General features: G+C 41.1%; 1 protein-coding gene across 1 annotated transcript in view; it reads left to right on the forward strand.

Moving 5' to 3' along the window:
- The window catches only part of LOC139949152 (uncharacterized), a 69,895-nt gene that overhangs the window by 40,619 nt on the left and 7,738 nt on the right, over positions 1-21,538 (forward strand). The window contains exons 26-37 of the mRNA XM_071947552.1: positions 513-910; positions 3,111-3,326; positions 4,044-6,647; positions 8,020-8,243; positions 10,233-10,344; positions 10,872-10,973; positions 12,063-12,286; positions 14,276-14,387; positions 14,915-15,016; positions 17,356-17,793; positions 19,412-19,443; positions 20,718-20,822. Coding sequence (XP_071803653.1) covers positions 513-910; positions 3,111-3,326; positions 4,044-6,647; positions 8,020-8,243; positions 10,233-10,344; positions 10,872-10,973; positions 12,063-12,286; positions 14,276-14,387; positions 14,915-15,016; positions 17,356-17,793; positions 19,412-19,443; positions 20,718-20,822 — 4,669 coding nt within the window. The remainder of the gene's footprint in view (positions 1-512; positions 911-3,110; positions 3,327-4,043; positions 6,648-8,019; positions 8,244-10,232; positions 10,345-10,871; positions 10,974-12,062; positions 12,287-14,275; positions 14,388-14,914; positions 15,017-17,355; positions 17,794-19,411; positions 19,444-20,717; positions 20,823-21,538) is intronic.

The raw sequence follows: 21,538 nt of genomic DNA on the forward strand, positions 1-21,538 counted from the left end.
AGTACCACCACTGTGTCTACTATTACCCCAAGTACTACAACTGAGTCTAGTACTACCCCAAGTACCACCACTGAATCTACTACTACCCCAAGTACCACCACTGAGTCTACTACTACCCCAAGTACCACCACTGAGTCTACTACTACCCCAAGTACCACCACTGAGTCTACTACTACCAAAAAACCAACAACAATCATAACTACAACTGAGTTTACTACTACCCCAAGTACCACCACTGAATCTACTACTACCCCAAGTACCACCACTGAGTCTACTACTACCCCAAGTACCACCACTGAGTCTACTACTACCCCAAGTACCACTACTGAGTCTACTACTACCCCAAGTACCACCACTGAGTCTACTACTACCCCAAGTACCACCACTGAGTCTACTACTACCAAAAAACCAACAACAATCATAACTACAACTGAGTTTACTACTAGTCCAAGTACCACCACTGTGTCTACTACTACCCCAAGTACCACTACTGAGTCTACTACTACCCCCAGTACCACCACTGAGTCAACTACTACCCCAAGTACCACCACTGAGTCTACTACTACCAAAAAACCAACAACAATCATAACTACAACTGAGTTTACTACTAGTCCAAGTACCACCACTGAGTCTACTACTACCCCAAGTACCACCACTGTGTCTACTACTACCCCAAGTACCACTACTGAGTCTACTACTACCCCCAGTACCACCACTGAGTCAACTACTACCCCAAGTACCACCACTGAGTCTACTACTACCAAAAAACCAACAACAATCATAACTACAACTGAGTTTACTACTAGTCCAAGTACCACCACTGAGTCTACTACTACCCCAAGTACCACCACTGTGTCTACTACTACCCCAAGTACCACCACTATGTCTACTCCTCAATTTCCATCACCAAGTGAGTATAAAACCATGTCTTTGTAGAGTTCTAAATTAGACTTTCCTTTATTTCTAGACTGGCATTGCTCATCATTGTCAAGTGAATTTGACTCGAGCTCTCTGCCAAGCTTCTAAAGCAGCAATTATTGCAATTATTGGCAAAATTTAACAGGATACCAGTCACAAGTAATTCTTGTGACATTGCAGTTTTGCTGACCTTACTCTGGCATTAAAGCACGACTTTGCCATTCTTAGTAATTGTTTGTGCTGAAATAGCTCCATTAAACTGGGCCCTTGTGTTTCTGATGATTGGAATGTGAGGTCGAGTCCTGATCATGACGCTTGTGACCTTATTGTTAAACACTTTAAAACATTATTGCTTTGTCCTGCTGATGGAACTTAGAGCCATTGTTTGGTATGTCCTGTAGAGCTAGCTACTGAAAGAACCCAGTCACATCTATGGGTATGTTCGGACAGCGTACTAAGTTAGACCCAAACCGGTTTAACTTCTATGAGCAGCAAGGGGTGGTCGTAAAAATAAAACCCCCTTGCGTTCAGACAGCACTGAGTTAAACCCGATACGGTTTGTCTTTGGTTTTAAGAGGTCAAAGCAAACGCGACCCCGTTACTCTAACATCCTGTTTATTGGCCTGTTCATTTGTCACCGCATGTTTACATAATGATTACGGAGGTCAATGAGTCTGTTGTGAGTTAAACCGGATGTGGTCTTTTTTTATTCTGTCCACACACTGTGTTTAAAGATAAACCCGAAGCAGTCTTAAAGATAAACCCCCTCCCTGGACGGTTTATCTTTTGTGGGTTGAACTCGATTTGGACTAACTTTAGAACCGTTCAGACACACAGTGCCTCAGTGTTTCTGGCAATGGCTGCTGATCGCACTACAGCACCTTGTAAGTCTTATACAGGGCGAGTCAAAAAGAAGTTGACTGTGAATTATAATATTAAAACAAAACAACAACTGACACTCAAAACCCAAGGGAAGCACTTAGTAAACAAGCATTCTGTCCTGCTTATCTGGAAAAAAGAGTGAAACAATCTCAAGTATTCCGTGGACAGCTGGCAAGAGGAGTACCTTTATTAAAAAATTACATAACTCTTCTCTGGAAGTGATAGATTTCTCTCATTTTTTTTACCCTAATAAGCAGGAGAGAGTGCTTGTTAAATGCTTTACTAAACTTTTGAGTGTCATTTGTTTGAAAAAAATCACCCATCCTGGTCAAGTTCTGCTTGACTCACCCTGTAGTGTGCTATACAAATCAGTCTAGGCATAAATACAAAAGTTCACAGCTAACTTCATTTTGTCAGACGCTATTTTGTCAACTGGATTTTTCACAAAGGGCGCTTAAAAAGGTCACTTGAAATATGGTGGATGACATTTGTTACTGCTAACTCACAGGCAGAAATGTTTGCCAATTCAATTTGCTTGGCATACAGCTTGGGCCAAGTGTTTGCAGGAACATAAGGACACACTTCGGCGCGACCAAACAAACTACAATTTGTGGTCTCAGGCTTAAATCATTGTGTCCATGGACCGTTTGCATATTGCATAAACGTAATATGCATCCGTATTGTGTATTCCTCAAATCCATGTTGATGTATATTTCACAATCTTACCGTCCTTTAAAAGTATTTAAATTATCAGCAATGCTGTCCCCAAATATAAGCCACCTTGATCATTTATTTGTAGCTTTTTTACAGCGAAGTCAAGTACAGTCAAGTCAGTAACTTGCACAAGTACAGTTTTCAAAAGACCGGCATTCCCCCTATTGCACAATACGCAGTGCTCATACCTGAGTGTCTCCTGTCTGCCACTTTGGGTGTCCAAACGTGTTCAAAGGGATGGTATAAGTATGTGTTTCTGCACCATGTGTTGTTTGGTGTGTTCTTTCCGTTTTATATGTGTAAGTAATCTGGACGCATTGCTTTAGGCCATAGACTCTGTACAAAAAACATGTTTTTATCATTGCTGTAACGTTTGTGTTGTGTGTACATTTGAGCATTTGTGCAATTTCAAAAGCTCAGGGTGCCTAAATGCCATTTTTAATTTTTTTAATTTTATTTATTTATCTATGTATTTATTTAATTTTTTTCTCTTGATTTATTTTTATTTTTATTTACTTGTTTAGTTATTTATTTTTTAGGGACACAATGCTTTTTGACTCAAACATGTTTATAAATCTGTTTGTCTTCCATTACAGCTACCTGTCCATACGCATCATTGCAAACTAACTGTAGTGTAAAATGTCGCGAGCATGTGTGCCCAGAAATTAGCAGTGAGTGTCAACCAAACAATTTTACGGATCCCGAAGGAGAAGAATTTTGCTGTGAATGCGTTGGAGAAGCTCAGTTTAATGGCAGCCATTGCGTACCGAAGTGTGACTGTATACAGAACAATTGCTATACATCAACCATCGGTAAGGCTATAGGTACAATATCAGTTGACATCATGTGGGGAAAAACAACTAATTTACAGAAGTGTAGCACTGAATTCATACTGTGGTGTTTCCGTTCAGTCCCAGGGGTTGAGTCCCAGTCCTGACACTTGTATCCTTAAGCAAGACACTTAACCATTGCTTCGTCCTTCAGATGGGACGTAAAGCCATTGGTCCTGTGTGTTGTGTATCGCACGTAAAAGAGCCCAGTGCACTTATTGAAAAGAAAGAGAGGTTCACCATGGTGTTCCTGGTTTGATTTGCAGCATATTGCGCCACAGCGTCTCATAAACCATTACACGGTGCTTTAAAGACACTGGACACTATTGGTAATTGTCAAAGACTAGTCTTCACAGTTGGTGTATCTCAACATATGCATCAAACAACAAACCTGTGAAAATTTGAGCTCAATTGGTCGTCGAAGTTGGGAGATATCAATGAAAGAAAAAACACCCTTGTCGCACCATAATCACACAAAGTTGTGTGCTTTCAGATGCTTGATTTTGAGACCTCAAATTCTAAATCTGAGGTCTCGAAATCAATTACGTGGAAAATTATTTCTTTCTCGAAAACTACATCACTTCAGAGGGAGCTGTTTCTCACAATGTTTAATACTATCAACTTCATTCCTCATTAAGAGTTCAGTCCTCAATTCATTTGGAGACAGAGATGTCATTTTTAGTTTATTTGTCTTAACAGAGTCAACGACCACCCCAACCGTGTCAACAACCACCACTGAGTCAACGACCACCCCAACTGTGTCAACAACCACCACTGAGTCAACGACAACCCCAACTGTGTCAACAACCACCGCTGAGTCAACAACAACCCCGACCGAGTCAACAGCCACCACTGAGTCGACGACCATCCCAACTGAGTCAACAACCATCACTGAGTCAACGACAACCCCAACCGAGTCAACAACCACCACTGAGTCAACGACCATCCCAACTGAGTCAACAACCATCACTGAGTCAACGACAACCCCGACCGAGTCAATAACCACCACTGAGTCGACGACCATCCCAACTAAGTCAACAACCACCACTGAGTCAACGACAACCCCAACCGAGTCAACAACCACCACTGAGTCAACGACCACCCCAACTGTGTCAACAACCACCACTGAGTCAACCACAACCCCAACTGTGTCAACAACCACCACTGAGTCAACGACCACCCGAACCGTGTCAACAACCACCACTGAGTCAACGACCACCCCAACTGTGTCAACAACCACTACTGAGTCAACGACCACCCCAACCGTGTCAACAACCACCACTGAGTCGACGACCATCCCAACTGAGTCAACAACCATCACTGAGTCAACGACAACCCCGACCGAGTCAACAACCACCACTGAGTCGACGACCATCCCAACTGTGTCAACAACCACCACTGAGTCAACGACAACCCCAACTGTGTCAACAACCACCACAGAGTCAACGACCACCCCAACCGTGACAACCACCACTGAAACAACGACCACCCCAACTGTGTCAACAACCACCACTGAGTCAACGACAACCCCAACTGTGTCAACAACCACCGCTGAGTCAACAACAACCCCGACCGAGTCAACAACCACCACTGAGTCGACGACCATCCCAACTGAGTCAACAACCATCACTGAGTCAACGACCACCCCAACCGTGTCAACAACCACCACTGAGTCGACGACCATCCCAACTGAGTCAACAACCATCACTGAGTCAACGACAACCCCAACCGAGTCAATAACCACCACTGAGTCGACGACCAGCCCAACTAAGTCAACAACCACCACTGAGTCAACGACAACCCCAACCGAGTCAACAACCACCACTGAGTCAACGACCACCCCAACTGTGTCAACAACCACCACTGAGTCAACCACAACCCCAACTGTGTCAACAACCACCACTGAGTCAACGACCACCCGAACCGTGTCAACAACCACCACTGAGTCAACGACCACCCCAACTGTGTCAACAACCACCACTGAGTCAACAACCACCCCAACCGTGTCAACAACCACCACTGAGTCGACGACCATCCCAACTGAGTCAACAACCATCACTGAGTCAACGACAACCCCGACCGAGTCAACAACCACCACTGAGTCGATGACCATCCCAACTGTGTCAACAACCACCACTGAGTCAACGACAACCCCAACTGTGTCAACAACCACCACAGAGTCAACGACCACCCCAACCGTGACAACAACCACCACTGAGTCAACGACCACCCCAACTGTGTCAACAACCACCACTGAGTCAACGACAACCCCAACTGTGTCAACAACCACCGCTGAGTCAACAACAACCCCGACCGAGTCAACAACCACCACTGAGTCGACGACCATCCCAACTGAGTCAACAACCATCACTGAGTCAACGACCACCCCAACCGTGTCAACAACCACCACTGAGTCGACGACCATCCCAACTGAGTCAACAACCATCACTGAGTCAACGACAACCCCAACCGAGTCAATAACCACCACTGAGTCGACGACCATCCCAACTAAGTCAACAACCACCACTGAGTCAACGACAACCCCAACCGAGTCAACAACCACCACTGAGTCAACGACCACCCCAACTGTGTCAACAACCACCACTGAGTCAACCACAACCCCAACTGTGTCAACAACCACCACCGAGTCAACGACCACCCCAACTGTGTCAACAACCACCACTGAGTCAACGACCACCCCAACCGTGTCAACAACCACCACTGAGTCGACGACCATCCCAACTGAGTCAACAACCATCACTGAGTCAACGATCACCCCAACCGAGTCAACAACCACCACTGAGTCGACGACCATCCCAACTGTGTCAACAACCACCACTGAGTCAACGACAACCCCAACTGTGTCAACAACCACCACTGAGTCAACGACAACCCTGACCGAGTCAACAACCACCACTGAGTCGACGACCATCCCAACTGAGTCAACAACCATCACTGAGTCAACGACCACCCCAACCGTGTCAACAACCACCACTGAGTCGACGACCATCCCAACTGAGTCAACAACCATCACTGAGTCAACGACAACCCCAACCCTGTCAACAACCACCACTGAGTCAACGACAACCCCAACCGAGTCAACAACAACCACTGAGTCAACGACAACCCCAACGGTGTCAACAACCACCACTGAGTCAACGACAACCCCAACTGTGTCAACAACCACCACTGAGTCAACGACAACCCCAACCGAGTCAACAACCACCACTGAGACAACGACAACCCCAACTGAGTCAACGACAATTGTTGTGACAACGACCACTCCTAAAGAGACAACACCACGTATGTTTATTACTTGTTTAAAACTAGTAGGGGAAATGTCTTTAGCATTGGATCCATACCAGATCTTCATCAGAGGCAGAAAAAAGCACAAAAAAAACATTTATTGGGAAATTTTACCCAATTTAAGTGACTTATCACCAGTGTTTATGTTTAGTGCAAAAGCTTAGATTGTCGTGAAGATATGGAAAGTTTTGCATTGTTTTTTGAGAAATTATGTGATAAGCTCGCTGAACATATGTCTAGAAATTATTTGATTCCTTCACGTGGCCACTGAAAAACTTGAACATGAAATTATTAATTTTTTTTTTTCAAAGAACTATTAGAAAGTCACCTAAGGGAGAAAGAAATGTTCAACAATGTGTGCGTTTTTTTTTCTTTTTTGGGAGGGGTGAGTGGAGGGGGCAAAAAGAGTCTGGATCTCAGACCAGCGATCTGTTTCCCAAGATTATTTGCACATTTATTAAAATTTCTACTTTGGTTATATTTTATTAAAATTGCTACTTTGGTTACAATCTCCCGGTCTTAAGGAAGAATCGCTGCATAACAAAGGAACAATGGTGTTGGCAAAATACCACTGTGAAATATGGTATGCCTGAGCTAAACCGCAAACACTAATCATTCACTCCTTTGTGGGCTGTATTGTCTGTGTAATCTGAACAAGGCACGAACAATAGAGTTCAAAACAAGAAAACCTCATCACTGGAGGGCTAAGTCCATTGTGGCACAGGCCTGTGACAAATTTGAAACGGCCGCATGCTTGACTGCATCTACATGGGGGCGACTGCATTCTTAATTTATCCATGGTCCCTTACCAGCAAAAAGGCCTGTGGTTTAAAGACACTGGACACTATTGGTAATTATCAAAGACTAGTCTTCACAGTTGGTGTATCTCAACATATGCATAAAATAACAAACCTGTGAAAACTTGAGCTCAATCGGTCGTCACACGAAGTTGTGTGCTTTCAGATGCTTGATTTCGAGACCTCAAATTCTAAATCTGAGGTCTCTAAATCAAATTCATGGAAAATTACTTCTTTCTCGAAAACTACGTTACATGTACTTCAGAGGGAGCCATTTCTCACACTGTTTTATACTATCAACCTCTCCCCATTACTTGTTACCAATAAAGGTTTTATGCTAATAATTATTCTGATACTTGTCAGAGTAAATACCAATAGTGTCCACTGCCTTTAAAACAGTAAGCATTCAAATGGAAATACATAAATAGAGTGAGAGAGGCAGAAAGCACACAGAAATTCAACAGGTGAAACGGGGGGGGGGGGGGGGGGGGCGAAGGGTTGAACTTGAATCTGTTCGGAATTCAACATTTAAAAAAAAAGACTTTATTTTTTATTCTTCTCCCTATTTAAAGCTTGCCCTGATTGTCATGTCAGCGAACCCATTTCTTGTGAACTCCAGAGCACGCTAGGTCCTGCCCGTTTTGAACAAAAATATGAATGTACAATGCAAACTGAAGACACATGCCCATGTGATGATGGTTACCACAGGGACATTGGAGATGGTTTTGGTCCAGGCTACTTAGAGACCACGTTGGGATTTACCTGGAATTCAAACATGTGTGTCAGACTTGAACAGGTATTGTTGCATGTTGCATCCACAGAAGTTTTCTTTGGGTACTTGCCTCCCAGGTTCACAGTTTTATTCATTCAAAATAACATTACGGATCTATTTCATTCTTACTCAATATCTATTTTGCTGTTGATTTGGTCAGTATATGGTGCAAATTAATTTTAGTTACACAAAAAGAAATCATGCCCACGGAATTGAGCCTCAGAAAACACCTAGAAAATTAGCACGATGGTTACCTAAATTTGTAATGTGCCAAGAAGAGGGTTACTTTGGCAGATGAAAATACAATGTAGTAGTCTGTCTTACTCAGTCAAAAGGTTTCGCAGAGTCGCGGATACGAATACGCATTCAGATATCGAACCGTACGCGTTCGCGTCAAGTGAGCTGTGTAGTTTTGTTTCGCAACATTCTAACGAATACCCTCAACTTGAGGCTCAAGAGGGCACTATTAACCAAATGACTACACCTATGTACAATCGCCATTTCTCTTTTTCTGAAGCACGGTGGTTAACAATGTCCAACTACATCCATGTATGATTCCTCTAATAGACATGGTGAAAACCTGGTACGTACATTAAAAAATAACAATTCGCTACAAAAACATGAACAAATATACTCATTGTTTACGTACATTTAGGGCGACAGATTCCCGTTCCGAGCGACTATTCTAGCTTGTGTACAACGGTTATACGTCACATGGACCTCAAAAAGTGATGACGTATCATGACGTATCCGTTCACGTAAGAGTATCGGTGACTCTGCGAAACCTCTCTATTATTTAGGTATTCCGACTTCATCCGAAAAACCTCTTGACATGGTACAAGTTAGTCTTTCTTTTCCGCTTTTCTCTTTTTTCGTCTTCCCTCCAACTCTTCGCAAAAGATCACTCAGATTAAAATTTAATACAACCTCATTTAGATGACTTGAAAAATGCTGTCTTGATGATAATCGAGTGCCGCATTACATCAACGTTTTTATTTTAAAAAATTTGATTTTTACAATCTTTACATCAGCGGTATTAAACGTACTTGAGAACTGGATAATTGTTTCTTAGATATGACCCAAAGTTTAGCAAGTCAAAAAACAATGGGAGACTTTGGAATGCTAGGTGGCTGCAGACTTATTAGGTAAATTGTCATTGTTTACGTAGTTCTGAGCATTCGCATACTATGGAGAGCATCGGATTTACCTGGTAAGTCTGCTGCCACCATCGTCTCAAAGTCTCCAATTCAATGATTGCAATGATTGCATATGCGCCTTTTGGTTGGTGAACACTTTGCAACAGCTGATACTATTTTCTCTTTAATATGTGAAATTGACAAATTGGCTTTTTGACAAAAGCATTCAACTTCGGTGAATATAGACAAACCCAGGTGCGCACTAGGCGCACAGGTGTTGAGCACCGCACGCCACTGCTACGGTGCACATGTGCCTACTTTTTGCACAAAGACATGAGGAAATCATGTTCCTTGTCACTCTTTATGGAAATTAAACGTTTCCCTCAACGACTTACACAATTTTCTTGCCAGGACATCATGATATACTAATGAAGATCACTGACCACAAATATTTGCAACTAAATAGAACCGAATCATCTTGAAAATGGTGATTGTCTTAGGTGAATAAGGGGAAAAAGACACGTATGTAAACTGCATAAAAGTCGATAAAATGCGTTACATTTTGTCAGAATTTCAGTATTTTACTTTGTGCTTTATTAAAAAAAGTTATCAAGAATGTAGTACATGTACATCGTCATATCATGCAGCCATGTCAGGGAAATTGCATAGATTGTCGAGGAAGACATTCAATTTCCATAAAAAGGTAAAAGGAAAACGATTTCATCATGTCTTTGTGCACTAAATTAGGCACAAAGACACCGCAGCAGTGCCGCGCGGCACCCATGGCGGCGCCCAGCACTTGCGCGCCTGGATTGGTCTATAGATGGAGAAAAAAAACATTTATGCAACAAATATTTTGTTTTTACTTTCTGTACAGGATCAACCTGTGGAATGTGAAGAATGCTCGTGTAAAATGGATTTTAGTTTGTCAGTTCCAGTTAGTAAACTTTCATGTTCCCCAATCCCAAACTGCAAAAGGACCACAACAGGTAAGAAGTCACTCTTGTCTCTTGTTCACAGAATATTTTATTCCTAAGGGAATAAGAGGGTAGCGACGAGTTCTTAAACTGCCGTTTAAAACCAGCAGGGTAGTGGCCGTGTGATCGCACGGCCACGACCCTGCAAGGTATTGGTTAAAAGGCATAATAAAGTAAGAAACTCTGTAAAACTTATCCGTTTTCCCAGCATCCTTTCCTTGAGCTCTGTACGTGTATTGCATTTTTATGACTGAGACGGTTTTCGGATATGCATTCGTGTGCATAGTTGTAGTAGTATGCATCCTTCTATTCTGGCACGGCGAGATCGATCGCCCCTGGGAACTAGGCTGTGGGCTAACACGCACAAATGTACCCAAAAAAACAACCGGTAATAAACAGCTCCAGCTGGTCATTATCAACCATTTATATAACTGTTTTGAGTAATTACCAAACGTGTACCTTCCCTGTAAGTCAAACTTTAACTTTCCCCTGTAATTTGTCTTCACTATCTGTCACAACAACAACGGCAACAACAACAGCAGGCACAACAAAAGCAGCAACAACAACAGCAAGCACAACAACAGCAGCAACAACAACAGCAAGCACAACAACAGCAGCAACAGCAGCAGCAACAACAACAGGTGAGCTTAATTTCCTTTTGAACAAATGTGCACTATTTATTCACTTCCTTGATGCTTACTTTAATTGAAATTTAACTTTTGACGGAAATTGTGAAAAAAAGTAAATACAATCTGTAATTAAGATTGTAACTTTTTTTTGTGACATAACAATATTGCACCACAGCACCATGTAGCCATTACATGATGCTATGAATTGGAATAATATAATAACAAAGTCTTATATAGCGCACGCATCCACCAAACAAGGTACTCAAGGTGCTGAGTATATACATGAACAAACTTTCAGAAAGATATGTTATTGCATCTTCTAAGGGCGCAAACACTAATCATTCACTCCTTTGTGGGCTGTATTGTCTGTGTAATCTGAACAAGGCACGAACAATAGAGTTCAAAACAAGAAAACCTCATCACTGGAGGGCTAAGTCCATTGTGGCACAGGCCTGTGACAAATTTGAAACGGCCGCATGCTTGACTGCATCTACATGGGGGCGACTGCATTCTTAATTTATCCATGGTCCCTTACCAGCAAAAAGGCCTGTGGTTTAAAGACACTGGACACTATTGGTAATTATCAAAGACTAGTCTTCACAGTTGGTGTATCTCAACATATGCATAAAATAACAAACCTGTGAAAACTTGAGCTCAATCGGTCGTCACACGAAGTTGTGTGCTTTCAGATGCTTGATTTCGAGACCTCAAATTCTAAATCTGAGGTCTCTAAATCAAATTCATGGAAAATTACTTCTTTCTCGAAAACTACGTTACATGTACTTCAGAGGGAGCCATTTCTCACACTGTTTTATACTATCAACCTCTCCCCATTACTTGTTACCAATAAAGGTTTTATGCTAATAATTATTCTGATACTTGTCAGAGTAAATACCAATAGTGTCCACTGCCTTTAAAACAGTAAGCATTCAAATGGAAATACATAAATAGAGTGAGAGAGGCAGAAAGCACACAGAAATTCAACAGGTGAAACGGGGGGGGGGGGGGGGGGGGGGGGGGCGAAGGGTTGAACTTGAATCTGTTCGGAATTCAACATTTAAAAAAAAAGACTTTATTTTTTATTCTTCTCCCTATTTAAAGCTTGCCCTGATTGTCATGTCAGCGAACCCATTTCTTGTGAACTCCAGAGCACGCTAGGTCCTGCCCGTTTTGAACAAAAATATGAATGTACAATGCAAACTGAAGACACATGCCCATGTGATGATGGTTACCACAGGGACATTGGAGATGGTTTTGGTCCAGGCTACTTAGAGACCACGTTGGGATTTACCTGGAATTCAAACATGTGTGTCAGACTTGAACAGGTATTGTTGCATGTTGCATCCACAGAAGTTTTCTTTGGGTACTTGCCTCCCAGGTTCACAGTTTTATTCATTCAAAATAACATTACGGATCTATTTCATTCTTACTCAATATCTATTTTGCTGTTGATTTGGTCAGTATATGGTGCAAATTAATTTTAGTTACACAAAAAGAAATCATGCCCACGGAATTGAGCCTCAGAAAACACCTAGAAAATTAGCACGATGGTTACCTAAATTTGTAATGTGCCAAGAAGAGGGTTACTTTGGCAGATGAAAATACAATGTAGTAGTCTGTCTTACTCAGTCAAAAGGTTTCGCAGAGTCGCGGATACGAATACGCATTCAGATATCGAACCGTACGCGTTCGCGTCAAGTGAGCTGTGTAGTTTTGTTTCGCAACATTCTAACGAATACCCTCAACTTGAGGCTCAAGAGGGCACTATTAACCAAATGACTACACCTATGTACAATCGCCATTTCTCTTTTTCTGAAGCACGGTGGTTAACAATGTCCAACTACATCCATGTATGATTCCTCTAATAGACATGGTGAAAACCTGGTACGTACATTAAAAAATAACAATTCGCTACAAAAACATGAACAAATATACTCATTGTTTACGTACATTTAGGGCGACAGATTCCCGTTCCGAGCGACTATTCTAGCTTGTGTACAACGGTTATACGTCACATGGACCTCAAAAAGTGATGACGTATCATGACGTATCCGTTCACGTAAGAGTATCGGTGACTCTGCGAAACCTCTCTATTATTTAGGTATTCCGACTTCATCCGAAAAACCTCTTGACATGGTACAAGTTAGTCTTTCTTTTCCGCTTTTCTCTTTTTTCGTCTTCCCTCCAACTCTTCGCAAAAGATCACTCAGATTAAAATTTAATACAACCTCATTTAGATGACTTGAAAAATGCTGTCTTGATGATAATCGAGTGCCGCATTACATCAACGTTTTTATTTTAAAAAATTGGATTTTTACAATCTTTACATCAGCGGTATTAAACGTACTTGAGAACTGGATAATTGTTTCTTAGATATGACCCAAAGTTTAGCAAGTCAAAAAACAATGGGAGACTTTGGAATGCTAGGTGGCTGCAGACTTATTAGGTAAATTGTCATTGTTTACGTAGTTCTGAGCATTCGCATACTATGGAGAGCATCGGATTTACCTGGTAAGTCTGCTGCCACCATCGTCTCAAAGTCTCCAATTCAATGATTGCAATGATTGCATATGCGCCTTTTGGTTGGTGAACACTTTGCAACAGCTGATACTATTTTCTCTTTAATATGTGAAATTGACAAATTGGCTTTTTGACAAAAGCATTCAACTTCGGTGAATATAGACAAACCCAGGTGCGCACTAGGCGCACAGGTGTTGAGCACCGCACGCCACTGCTACGGTGCACATGTGCCTACTTTTTGCACAAAGACATGAGGAAATCATGTTCCTTGTCACTCTTTATGGAAATTAAACGTTTCCCTCAACGACTTACACAATTTTCTTGCCAGGACATCATGATATACTAATGAAGATCACTGACCACAAATATTTGCAACTAAATAGAACCGAATCATCTTGAAAATGGTGATTGTCTTAGGTGAATAAGGGGAAAAAGACACGTATGTAAACTGCATAAAAGTTGATAAAATGCGTTACATTTTGTCAGAATTTCAGTATTTTACTTTGTGCTTTATTAAAAAAAGTTATCAAGAATGTAGTACATGTACATCGTCATATCATGCAGCCATGTCAGGGAAATTGCATAGATTGTCGAGGAAGACATTCAATTTCCATAAAAAGGTAAAAGGAAAACGATTTCATCATGTCTTTGTGCACTAAATTAGGCACAAAGACACCGCAGCAGTGCCGCGCGGCACCCATGGCGGCGCCCAGCACTTGCGCGCCTGGATTGGTCTATAGATGGAGAAAAAAAACATTTATGCAACAAATATTTTGTTTTTACTTTCTGTACAGGATCAACCTGTGGAATGTGAAGAATGCTCGTGTAAAATGGATTTTAGTTTGTCAGTTCCAGTTAGTAAACTTTCATGTTCCCCAATCCCAAACTGCAAAAGGACCACAACAGGTAAGAAGTCACTCTTGTCTCTTGTTCACAGAATATTTTATTCCTAAGGGAATAAGAGGGTAGCGACGAGTTCTTAAACTGCCGTTTAAAACCAGCAGGGTAGTGGCCGTGTGATCGCACGGCCACGACCCTGCAAGGTATTGGTTAAAAGGCATAATAAAGTAAGAAACTCTGTAAAACTTATCCGTTTTCCCAGCATCCTTTCCTTGAGCTCTGTACGTGTATTGCATTTTTATGACTGAGACGGTTTTCGGATATGCATTCGTGTGCATAGTTGTAGTAGTATGCATCCTTCTATTCTGGCACGGCGAGATCGATCGCCCCTGGGAACTAGGCTGTGGGCTAACACGCACAAATGTACCCAAAAAAACAACCGGTAATAAACAGCTCCAGCTGGTCATTATCAACCATTTATATAACTGTTTTGAGTAATTACCAAACGTGTACCTTCCCTGTAAGTCAAACTTTAACTTTCCCCTGTAATTTGTCTTCACTATCTGTCACAACAACAACGGCAACAACAACAGCAGGCACAACAAAAGCAGCAACAACAACAGCAAGCACAACAACAGCAGCAACAACAACAGCAAGCACAACAACAGCAGCAACAGCAGCAGCAACAACAACAGGTGAGCTTAATTTCCTTTTGAACAAATGTGCACTATTTATTCACTTCCTTGATGCTTACTTTAATTGAAATTTAACTTTTGACGGAAATTGTGAAAAAAAGTAAATACAATCTGTAATTAAGATTGTAACTTTTTTTTGTGACATAACAATATTGCACCACAGCACCATGTAGCCATTACATGATGCTATGAATTGGAATAATATAATAACAAAGTCTTATATAGCGCACGCATCCACCAAACAAGGTACTCAAGGTGCTGAGTATATACATGAACAAACTTTCAGAAAGATATGTTATTGCATCTTCTAAGGGTGCAAGGTGCTACTGCGCATACAGCAGCCACAGCAAGGAACACCGAGGCGAACCCCTTCTCTTTTCGATAAGTGCACTGGGTTCTTTTACATGCGTTTGAACAACACATGGGACCAATGGCTTTACGTCCCATCCAAAGGACGAAGCAATGGTTAAGTGTCTTGCTGAAGGACACAAGTGTCACGGCTGGGGATAGGTCTCATACTTCAACACGTAACTCCACATAAACCTTGTAGGGAAATACTGACGGGGCATAAAAAAATGGGTCCACAGTGCAAGAACAGCAAATTATTTTTCATAATTATGAACTATAGCTGCACCTACAACCACCGAGGTGGTAACCACTACTATATACACACCACAACTCCAAAAGCAACAACTACTACCTTCAAATAATAATAATAATAATTTATAATAACTTATTTATACTGCGCCAATTCCAGGCAAACTTGTTCCAAGGCGCATGACAATTAACAATAAAAATATATAAACCATTAAACCATCGAGGAAGTAAACAATAGATACTAAAACACACAGTGTTTAAAATGCAGAGAATCATAAAAATAAGAAAAAGAGATGACCAAAATTAAAGTGAGGGAATGCAACACAGACAGACAGATCAAAAACGCAATGAACAATAAAAAGTAAACCATTAAAATCACATAACACATCAGGACTGAAAATACATAGAGGAATCCCAAAAGCAACGAAGCAGCAATAAAATATACAATGCCATTTTTTTAAAAATACAGAGAGCGGCAAAAAAAAAAATCTACAAATAAGGCAACAACCACAGGTCAATTCAATTCAATAATTTATTTGTCCATTAAAGGCAGTGGACACTCTTGGGAATTACGCAAACAAATTATTAGCACATAACCTTCCTTTGTTACAAGTGAAAGGGAGCCGTTGATAGTATAAAACATTGTGAGGAATGGCTCCCTCTGAAGTAACGTAGTTTTTGAGAAAGAAGAAATTTTCAACGAATTTGATTTGGAGACCTCAGAAGTGTCTTGTAGGTGAATACAAAAAGGGCTGTATCTTTAAAGAACTATGGGTTTAAATGGTGTTTGAAGCTTTGCATGGTATGAAGAATAAGAGTAACAATATAAATCTGACTTGACATAAGTTTTTTGTCATAACAAAAACAAGGTAACAAAAAGGGTACATGCCTGGTGGACAATTGACATAAAGAAAAATCCATGAAATAACGCCTTTTTAAAGCATTTTTCATGCACTTCCAGTTATTATTATTTATTGTAGTCGGCTAACACAAAACGGTGTATGGGTAGAAAAACCAAAATTAATATTCTTTATCCCCAATGCAAATGTAACATCTATTATATCGATGCTGTACCCGCTGCCGAAACATAGGATTCAAACTGCCTCTAGCTAACGGGCGAACCTCGGTAGTCTAGTTGGTAAGACACTGCTCTAGAATTGCAAGGGTCGTGGGTTCGGATCCCACCCGAGTAATATGCCTGTGATATTTTTTTTAGGACTCGGGGAAGTACTGAGTATGCAGTGCTAACGCACTTTGGTGTATGGGTAAAAACCAAAATTAATGTTCTTTATTCTCAATAAAAATTAAACATCTATTATAATGTAAACATGATTTAATAAAAAATAAAAACCTAGAACCAAACTGACACTTCTGTTTTTTTCTTTTCTACAAAGGTTTAATTTTGCAGCACTCCCTTGTTTTAAATTTTAGGTTTTTGTTATCTTTTTTTTTCAAGGAAGGTATAGGGAGAGGTTTTTTTTAGTGGCTTTTTTATTATTTACTCGAGTAACGCATAATCTAAAGAAAGGAGCATGAGGTCTTTTATTAGAGCTTAAAGAGTCTGGGTACTTTTTGTAAACACAAAACACAATGTCCACAGATTTACATTAAACTTACACAGTTTAAAGATACTGATATTAGAAGGCTTCAATTAAAATGGTAAATGTTAAAGATATAATTCCTTTGTCATCATGATTTGTGTATTTGTTGATCTGATTTATTGCTTTGATCTACTTCACCAGCACCCTGTGATGAAGATCTTGATGATAGTCCAAGTATTGAAATAACAAGAAAATACACAGATGGTAACAACTTGGGGACACAGAATCCAATACCAGGTGCTGGTTGGACACCTTCCAACCCCTCAACACAAGTCAGCAATCCCCACACCGGATCCCACCTTATCATTACCATCAACACAACGATTGAAATCACTTCAGTCCTCATTAAGAGTTCAAATCCTTCAGAGAGAGTGACAGCTGCTTTTGAGACTCATTACGACGTTCGAGATGGGTTTGAACGCCTTATCAACTCAGATGGAGGTTATGTCTTTGATGGCGACTCAAGCACTAAGATCCGCCTACCACCAAACACTTTTGCAACCGCTATAAAAGTGTACCTGGTGCACCCCAATGTAACTTCCAGCTTCGTAGTGAAGCCCTTTGGCTGTGACAAAGAGGGTAAGGTTTCTTGATTAAATTTCATGGTTTATGTAACAATCAAGTTTGAGCCGCAAACATTGGGAATTTGCACTTACAATCCGTTTGTCACTTACACGTACGTATGCGGTAAATTTGCATAGCTGAAGGTAGTTGATTCAAAAGAAGACAGTTTCAGATGAAATTTCTACTCACTTCATGTGGGAACAGAATCTGCTACCTCAATGTTGATTCACTGCCTTAAAGGAACATGTTTCCTTGGATCGGACGAGTTGGTCTCGACCAATCGTAGGAAACGTGTTCCTTTAAATCCCCTAACGAGCCCAAGGCTGCCTTACTGTTCCACTTAGCATGGTGTGGCCTAGTGGTAAGAGCACCAGACTCAAGCTCTGCTGTTTCCTTTAAATCCCCCAACGAGCCCAAGGCTGCCTTACTGTTCCACTTAGCATGGTGTGGCCTAGTGGTAAGAGCACCAGACTCAAGCTCTGCTGTTTCCTTTAAATCCCCTAACGAGCCCAAGGCTGCCTTACTGTTCCACTTAGCATGGTGTGGCCTAGTGGTAAGAGCACCAGACTCAAGCTCTGCTGTTTCCTTTAAATCCCCCAACGAGCCCAAGGCTGCCTTACTGTTCCACTTAGCATGGTGTGGCCTAGTGGTAAGAGCACCAGACTCAAGCTCTGCTGTTTCCTTTAAATCCCCCAACGAGCCCAAGGCTGCCTTACTGTTCCACTTAGCATGGTGTGGCCTAGTGGTAAGAGCACCAGACTCAAGCTCTGCTGTTTCCTTTAAATCCTCCAACGAGCCCAAGGCTGCCTCACTGTTCCACTTAGCAAGGTGTTGCCTAGTGGTAAGAGCACCAGACTCAAGCTCTGCTGTTTCCTTTAAATCCCCCAACGAGCCCAAGGCTGCCTTACTGTTCCACTTAGCATGGTGTGGCCTAGTGGTAAGAGCACCAGACTCAAGCTCTGCTGTTTCCTTTAAATCCCCCAACGAGCCCAAGGCTGCCTTACTGTTCCACTTAGCATGGTGTGGCCTAGTGGTAAGAGCACCAGACTCAAGCTCTGCTGTTTCCTTTAAATCCCCTAACGAGCCCAAGGCTGCCTTACTGTTCCACTTAGCATGGTGTGGCCTAGTGGTAAGAGCACCAGACTCAAGCTCTGCTGTTTCCTTTAAATCCCCCAACGAGCCCAAGGCTGCCTTACTGTTCCACTTAGCATGGTGTGGCCTAGTGGTAAGAGCACCAGACTCAAGCTCTGCTGTTTCCGATCAGCAGAGTGTGGGTTCTATTCAGTCCTGGCATTTGCGTCCTTTAGCAAGATACTTCACCACAATTGCTTTGTCTTTGGGATTTGGTGGTACACGTAATAGAATCCAGAACACTTGTGTGGAAGATTTGGGGTAAACCCCAGTGTTTCTAGCCAAAGTAGCAAGCACCCTTGTTTACAGGCTCTCTTGGGTTACATAACAAAGTTGGCTTTAAGGCATCTTTGGTTTATTACCAGAATCATACAATGATGAAAAATATAACTGATGAGTCACTGAACTTCAGTCTGTAAGTTTTAAGGATTAGGGAAATAGGTGAATGATTTAATTCTGGATGATTTCTTTTTAAAATTGTTTTTCTTTCTATCCTGCTTAGAACCATGTGAATATCTTGGCTCATATTATAAGGTAATGACACTCCCTTGTTTTTCTTGATAACTCAGATTTCTTAATTCTAAACTCAAATCTTAAACACTTTGTTGATGAGAAGCTCTGCAGTTGTTGATAGTATAAATTGTTTTTGAAAAATGATTCCCATTAAAATATTATGTTTTGGATAATTGTTCACCAAAATTTTTTTTGGATCTATGAATCATAAAACATTTTAATCTGAGATAAAATAATTATCAGATTTCTCCGGGTTGGTGTCTGTTCATGAATACTGCGGCCAGATATTCGGTCTGTATTTGCTGGCCTCTTTCTAAACAGGGATAGATTTGACACTCTTGTGAAAATACTGTGACAATGAAGCTTTCACTTGTCGACTTTTAATGTATTTTTTTTAAATTGTTTTGTCTATAAATCTCCATTGTAGCGGCAAAAGCCAATCTATGACTTTACCTTTAAATGCTTTTTAATAGGAAGTGAAGACTCTAACGAGTAAACCTGCTTGAACCTTAGACCCAGTTACTAGGGCGCCGTACTCTTTTTTTCAAAATTTTTTCAATAATGACAATTACAACCGATAATGACAACATTTTGAAAAAAGGAGTTCAGCGCCCCAGTTACTGGGTCTACTTGAGCATCCACTTATCTCTGTGGGGAGGAGTGTTGGCTCTTTAAAAGAGCCGGTGTGGACTCATTTTATTGAAGAATATACTATGCTTGTCTCCTGAAGACAAGCACAGTATATTTACTGAAACATCAAGACCTTTTACTATCCACTCCTTACAGAGCTTCAAACATCATGAAGTGAGTTTGGCATCTCTGGGTTTCTGTTGTGTTAGATTCGGGGGCTAGGTATATCCACTTGTTAAGATGAAAGTAAGCATGCGCTATTAAAATGCAAGCAAGTGATATGTCAGGGTTTTGGTTGATCACACTTGGTCTTCTTGAGTTTCTCTGTAGAAATGAAACTGCCATCACAGAGACCAACGATTTGACTCTGTTTAATGTCTTTATGTGAGTGTTAAATGTTTTCCTCAAATAGTATTTGGCGCCATCTTTGCGTGGAGCATTTTTGTGCCATATTTTTGTTGAAATCGAGATACATTGTTTTTGCACTGCACGATGAGTTAATGTTTTGGTGCAGATCAGCGAGTCAGGAAACCTCTTAAATGGAATTTCCTGTACATTCCTGATTCTTGATCTCCTCATCAAAGCTTTCTCTCTTTTAGTAATTTTAGTCTCAACACAATCTCACCCCTCTTAAAATAATCAGATAATTTTGTTTAATCATTTAGAAAGGAGACACTGTAATCATTGAAGAGCCTTGCCATTATGGAATTTGCGAGGAGGGTGGAATTATCGTGAAACAACCGGTGTGTGATCCACTCGAGTGTCCAGAGGTAAGTTCATGTTGCAGCGATGTGATTTCTCAAACTGTCAAACGAAATTCTGTGGGGTTTTTGCCCCCCCCCCTAAAAAAAAAACACCAACTATTATAATGCCCAGATAGCAGAGTTGGGCTTTTAAAACCAAAGATAAATGTTAACATGGGGTTTCATGCTTGCAAGTTTTCGAGCTAGCACGCTTTCGAGCTCGCATGCTTTTGCCCTTTGCGCTTATAGATCTTCTTTTTTTTTTCAATAACCTATATGTATCACATCCCTGATGCTGCCGTGTTTTTAGTCTCAAGTAAATTAGACAACCCTTAGGCTCTGCAAAAAACCTTACGTTTGTTTGAATATTCCCGACCAAGCTGGTCCCAATCATAATGAATTTTACATGCGCAATTCAAATACTTAAATTTGTAGTCATAAATGCCTAAAACAGTTTATCCATTCTGATTGATTGAGAGGGCATCACGTGGGGGTGTTTAAACGGATGATATAACACCAGTAAAAAGTGTTTAAACATGGGCATGACAAGCGAGCTTGCACCTGTGCTTATAAGACAGTTTCTTCATTCCTATTGGTCGAGACCAACAGCTGAAACAGTTGTGCCACATCATGTGATACGCACGATGCGCACAGCAATCTCCTTATAAGGAGTTGTTTACCTGAGGGCCTTACCATTTCATAGCTGGAGGGGTGTTGTGTTGAAAGAAATCATTTAACAATTA

This window comes from Asterias amurensis, chromosome 16, assembly GCF_032118995.1.
Source record: "Asterias amurensis chromosome 16, ASM3211899v1".
In the NCBI taxonomy this organism is placed as follows: Eukaryota; Metazoa; Echinodermata; class Asteroidea; order Forcipulatida; family Asteriidae; genus Asterias; species Asterias amurensis.